The following is a 6475-nucleotide window of genomic DNA, read 5'->3' as shown; positions in this document are numbered from 1 at the left end:
TGTGTGCAGGACCTGGCTGTGACCTGGGCCAGAGGGATGGCACCTACCACCTCAGGTACAGCCCCACAGGAGCCTCAGAGTGGGGCGACACCAGCAGGGTGCATTTCATATGCCTCATAGTCACAGCCACAGTCACAGCTGCACTACAGCCAGTCACAGCCGCACTGTCATCCAAATTCTTTTTGGCTTTTTATATTGCAAGCTAGTTATTATTGGATCAATTTGGGAAAGTTACCTTGCTCAAGGGTCTCACCCAGAATTTTGGGGTACAGCAGCAGGGACTCAACCAGAATTTGATCCCATGACCCTTTGGTTACACCCTGGCCTTTGCTATAGTATAGACACGAAGGTGCCTGTTGTGACCACTTCATGTCCCTGAAGACTGGATTGGAAACCCTACTGTAGTCCTCTGTTCTCCATTCTCTGAGCACTGCAGTGTCCCAGGCACTGGCTGTTTCAGTCTGTGTGCTGCTCCGGCTCTAAGGGCTCTCTGTGGTGTGTGTGAGTGCTGCTCCGGCCCTAAGGGCTCTCTGCGCTGTGTCTCCCCAGGCTGTGCATCCTGATGCCCACAGACTCCCTGGAGGAAATGCTGAGACGCCTGAAGAGTTTCCATCACAGATTCATGCAGGACTTCTTCTAACCAGACACACACACACATGCACATACTCAGGGAGACAGGCAGGAAGTGACATGGAGAGAGTGTGTTTGATTTGACCGGTCCTGTCAAGCTTATTTTTGCAGCTTATTATGTAGCTTTATTCCTGTCTGTGTGTCTGTCATTGTAATCCAGCTTTACTTCTTTGTGTTGTATATCGGGGCTGGCCAGGTATGTACCTTGGGGGTTTCCATAGTTTCATTGCTATTGTATTGTATGTGGCAGTGTGTGTGTGAGAGAGAAATTTGTGCAAATATGTACAAAACTTAATTAAATGTAATACAGAAAATGTAAACTGAAACTTTCAGCAATCAGCATCATCTCAGTAAATACTACACCTACCCAAGACAAATATTTTCCTGCATTGCTGAATATATCAAACATATTATTTAAAGAAAATGTAAATACAATTATTAAGTTTTAAAGGTATTCATGTGTGTATATCACCATGTGATGTAAATTAAATGTAACATTACTTAACTTATGAAATGCTTAAATCTATAAGAATCATAGAATATATATGTTATACAAGAAACATAGAATACTGTATATATTGTGGTGGAAGAAAGTTCTAATCAGAATTTATTACGTGCACGGGAGGAACAGCACAACACAGAACTCAAAGAGTTTTAGGCCAGCAGGACACTGTTTTTTTTTTTTTTTTTTTTTTTTTTAGATAGAACAAAGCTTTTATACCACCTCTGGAACATACCCCCAAGGGGCTTTAACATATTATGATCAGTGTCTGAATGGTCATTTCTAATAACTATCAGTGATTTAATTGGCATTCTAAACTAAACCTTCCGATCTCATCAATATTATAATCAATACTCATGAATAATAATCATTAACCTCTACATTGCCAGTTGCATTGGAAGGCAATTTGCAGATAATACGTTGCAAGAAAGGAATGTGAACCACTGATAACCAAGATAGGAGTAACAGCACACAGAGGACAAAGGCAGGATAGGATTTCTATATTTTTCCCCCACAATATGTAGAAACTGGGAAATTTCAATAAAATTCAATAAAAGCAGAGTTTATAATAATATATAGTAATACAAAACATTGTATTCTTTTCAGTAAATATCTAAAGTAATCTATTCATGCAATAAGATTAAGTAAATACACTCAATACCTTTTAAACACAAACCTATGTGTGTATGCATATGTATATAATTTACACATTACAATAGCTTGGGGGTGCAGTCTGAAGACCTTACTGGTCTTGGTTGTATTGACAGTAAGACGTTTGAACAGCCTTCATTACAACTAACGAGTACCATTCTAACAGACATAAAGAACGAAAACACAATTTTAAACATTTTCCCCCGGACAGTAAGTAAATGAGACTGAGCATACTTATTTAACTTAAGAAATACATAATATAAAAGACATTTAAATGAGCACAGCTCTCTTTGTTAGTTAGATAACTATCCAAGGTCAAACAGAAGCCTTTAACTTTAACCTGTAACTTTCTTACAGAAATAAAGAATGCACCCCATGATGTTAAGAAAAAATCAATTAAAGAATACTAAAGTATCTTTAGACATATTAAAGATGTATAAATAATTAAGTATATGTCTATTAGACTTTTTCTAGTTAAATAATCTCCTATCTCAGCATCTCAGGGAGTGAGACCAACCTATCAGCACATAAACAGAATACAGACAGAGGCCAGAAGGAGCAGCAACCTTAGAGACGACAGCGAAAGACAAGCGCAGGGAGACACAGTCACACTAGAGTCACACCGGATCATGCGTGAATCCAGCAGGTCTGTAGTGAGATAGGGTTAACACAAAACAATCAGGCACAGAAAAAGAGAGATTGGCTAGAAATAGAGAAAACCGATAAATAAATAACATAACCATAAAATAGGGTGAGTTATAAAGACCAAACCGTCACAGTCGACTATTTGAAAGTTTTATTAAGAATTTGCTTCACCAAAACAGTTTACACAGTCGTTCCACTGATGCCCTGACAGGATCACACTGCAGTGGAGGGGCTTCGCAAGCAGCACGTCCTGCTCTCAGCACCGCGGGGGGGTTTGCAGGGAGCGGCACGTTTCTATCTATCAGGAAAGCCTTACAATGTCAGGGACGAGGGCAGTGAGCTTCAAACGCAGATCTGGCTCAGCATTCATTTTGTTGCGATACTTTGTCTTGATTGCAGTGAGTGCAGAGAAATGTTTCTTGCAAAGATAGGTAGTAGCAAAAGGCATCACAAACCGCACCACATCCTTGAGAGGGCTGGTCAGTCACTCTGTCTTTGGATCCAGTTCAACAGTGACAGTTGTTTAAATTCTGACATCAAAGTATCATCAGATGTTAACTCAAGCAACTTCTACTGCACAGGACAGATCCTCGGGTATTCCCATGACATCAACAGTAAAGGGGTTCCTGATCCACTGTGGTGTGGCCTCTACTGGAAAATACTCTGAGAACTGTTCTTCCAATGACAAAAGGTGCGCAACAATCACATCACAAACTGCAGCATCAAGTGCCACACCATATGTGTGCAGATGGTTCTCCAGAGTTGGGAAAGCAGAGACATTGCCTGCCTTGATTTTATTAACAAAAAGCTGCAGCTTTTACTTCATAGCAGTAATCTTGTCAGACACATCAAAAATTGTTAAAGAGAGCCCCTGCAGTCCCATAATCAGCTCATTCAAACGTGATAATATATCAGCCAGGTAGGCTAATTGTGCCAGCCATACTGGATCATCAAATAGACTTGCCAAAGGAGATTTCTGGTCATGCAGAAACATCTGTACCTCAGAGTGCAGTTCAAAGACCCCCGTGAGCCTCTGCCCCTTGATAACCATCTCACTTCAGTATGGAGCAAAAGCTGCACAAGTGCACTGCCCATTTCATTACAAAGCACACTGAACAGACGTTAATTCATTGGTCGGGCTTTGATAAAATTCACTACTTTGACAGCAGAGTCTAGCACAGATTTTAAATCCTCAGACTTCTTCTTGACTGCCAGTGCTTTGCAGTGGATGCTGCAGTGTGTCCATTTCATATCCGGCGCAACCTCTCTAATCCGGGCAACTACACCGCTGTGTCGGCCTGTCATCGCTCTGCACCGTCTGTACAAACCCCATTTCCTGGCAATCCAGTTTCTAAAAGGTGTGAGATGTTTGAGACCACCGATAAAGGACACAATTCCAGCCTGGGACTTGGAATTAGTGCTGAAAGGACTGAGCGGTGCTCCCTTTGAGCCCATCTCCACAACAGAGCTCCGCTCGATAACGTCGGCAAGGAGAATTCATGAAATTCACACCTTGTCTGTAGATAAAGCCTGTCTGATCTTCTTGGGAAACAATGACAGTGTCACTCTGAGAACGAACCTGGCCTTCCTACAAAAGCTCCTGTCGGTGTTCCACATAAACCAATCAATTGTCCTGGAGTCTTTCCATCCCCCTCCACACGGATTGGATGAGGACCGCAGACTACACACACTCTGCCCTGTCCAGGCTTTGAGGTGCTATATGCAGAGGACTGCGCAGAGACGCAAATCCGACCAGCTGCTTGTCTGCTACGGTTCCACCACCAGAGGGAGGGTGGTTTCATATACTGGTGCACTGGGTGGTGGATGCAATCTATATGCCTGAACACATTTCAGCACACTCAACAAGGGTACAGGCCACGTCGTGGGCTTTATTTCACAGTGCCACACTTGAAGACTTGTGTAATGCTGCGACCTGGTCTGGTCAACAGACCTTCATGAGGTTCTACCGCCTCAACGTGGTGGACTGGCTGCTTCCAAGCTTAGGCACCCAGGTACTTCAAACTGCTAGCCCTCAGGCGCCGTGAGGCTCTGCTATCCTTGTCATTGTGGGTTTAGGCTTAGTCAGGTGTCAGGACTCGCGACAGCTCTGGTATAGTCTTCCCATTTGGTAATGGCTGTCTTTCAATTTGAAAGGGAGCAATACATTATTATCATAACCCCGGTTCCCTGAAAAAGAAAAACAGCCATTACTCTTCAGGCGTCGCTGGGCCAGACGACCTTCCTGATGAAGAAATGGCAGGGAGCTGCGTCAGGAGGAGATTTTTAAACAGACATCAGGGGCGGATCTTCCTCCTGCCAGCAGTGCCCCTATTGGGCAGCTCTGGTACATGTTTTCACTGACTGGCAGGTCAGAAGGCTCTTCCCATTCAGTAATGGCTGTCTTTCTTTTTCAGAGAATCGGGGTTATGAATATAACCTATTGATTGTGTTTATTCTATTATTATTGACTAAAAGGGGAATGCTAAGATGATATGATTTAAATATGTTAAACGCAGTAAAAAGAAAAGGTTATTATTGAAAAGGTTTGCAAGATTGGTTTAATAAGAATATGTTCTACTGGAATCAATTTCACACAGAAAGTCATCACAATCTGAACAAACTACCCTGCGATGTGGTTGAAGCTGAAAATTTGGGAACATTTAAAAATAGACTGGATAGGATCCTTGATCACTTAGATATTAATGGACACCAAACGAGCATGATGGGGCAAATGGCCTCCTCTCGATTGTAAACTTTCTTATGTTTCTTATGTTTCTAATAGAGATATATTGATTCGATTTTGGTTGGGATTATTGAAATGTATGAATATGTTGAAATGTTGACAGAAATGTTACTGGATCATTTATTATTTGTGATTCTAAAAGATATCGTCTAATCCATCCATTTTTCGAAACTGCTTAGGCTGGTGAAGGGAAGCCGGAGCTGATCCTGGCAGGACTACACCCAGGACAGGACACCAGTCCATCATTGGGCAACACACACAGCAATTTAGCATAGCCAATTAACCTAACTCACATGTCTTTGGACAGTGGGACGAAACCGGAGTGCCTGGTGGAAACCCATGGAGACTCAGGGAAACATGCAAACTCCACACAGACAGGCACCCTGAGCTGAGACTCAAACCTCACCCCCAGGAGCTGTGAGGCTGCAGTGCTAACCACCACGCAACTGTGCCGCCCATATTGTCTAATCATTACAGATAAAATATCAGGGTGACTGCATTGCCACTATTGTGTGCGTGGCTATAAAGTTTTATAAACATTTATATTATTATTTACAGAATAAAAGAGGCCACACTAGCACAAGAGTGCCCTGATTCATTCTTTTAAGTATGTAGCCGAAACTGAGAAACCAGAGAGTCAGAAGTGTTACATAAAACTCAATAGAAACGAATGATTGTTATCACTAAATCAACAGGAAAAAAAAGATTGTTATCACTAACGCATTTTTTTGGTTTTGTTAATTAAACTCAAGGAAACTGACTAAACTTGTTCAGACCAGCAATAACATGACATTGCCAAAATCCCCCACCCCATCCCCAGGCAGTGCTGCTATATAAACAGCTTGGGTTCCTTTCTCAACTCACAGACTCTCTCAGCTCCCCCTGCGCAATCCTCACACACAGTCCTCTCAGACACAGCCTCCCGCAGACACCATGAGCAAGATCATCATCTATGAGCATAATGATTTCCAGGGGATCAGCAAAGAGTTCACCTCTGATGTCGCCAACCTAGTAGACTCTAACTTTAATGACTGCATCTCCTCCCTGAAGGTGATCGGGCAGCCCTGGGTGCTGTACGCAGACACAAACTTCAGCGGTCGCCAATGGATCTTCGAGGAAGGAGACTACGCCACTGTGGAAGCGAATGACACCTTTTCCTCTCTGCAGCTGGTGACCGAGGACCTGTCAGACCCTCAGATCACGCTGTACGAGCACTCAAACTACAGGGGCAGAAGCATCGTCCTCACCTGCGAGACCAACCTGTGCCACGGCTCCTTCAATGATGTGGCGTCCTCCCACAGAGT

General features: G+C 43.0%; 1 protein-coding gene across 1 annotated transcript in view; it reads left to right on the top strand.

Annotated features, from left to right (window-relative positions):
* The first annotated feature begins 6018 nt into the window (after positions 1 to 6018).
* LOC136760904 (epidermal differentiation-specific protein-like) overlaps positions 6019 to 6475 on the top strand; it is a 1343-nt gene continuing 886 nt past the window's right edge. The window contains exon 1 of the mRNA XM_066716124.1: positions 6019 to 6475. This exon is cut by the window's right edge and continues 886 nt beyond it. Coding sequence (XP_066572221.1) covers positions 6105 to 6475 — 371 coding nt within the window. The 5' untranslated portion in view covers positions 6019 to 6104.

Source organism: Amia ocellicauda, chromosome 2 (genome assembly GCF_036373705.1).
Source record: "Amia ocellicauda isolate fAmiCal2 chromosome 2, fAmiCal2.hap1, whole genome shotgun sequence".
Taxonomy (NCBI): domain Eukaryota; kingdom Metazoa; phylum Chordata; class Actinopteri; order Amiiformes; family Amiidae; genus Amia; species Amia ocellicauda.
The sequence above is the reverse complement of the archived record's forward strand: the minus strand, read 5'-3'. Positions and strand labels throughout refer to the sequence as shown.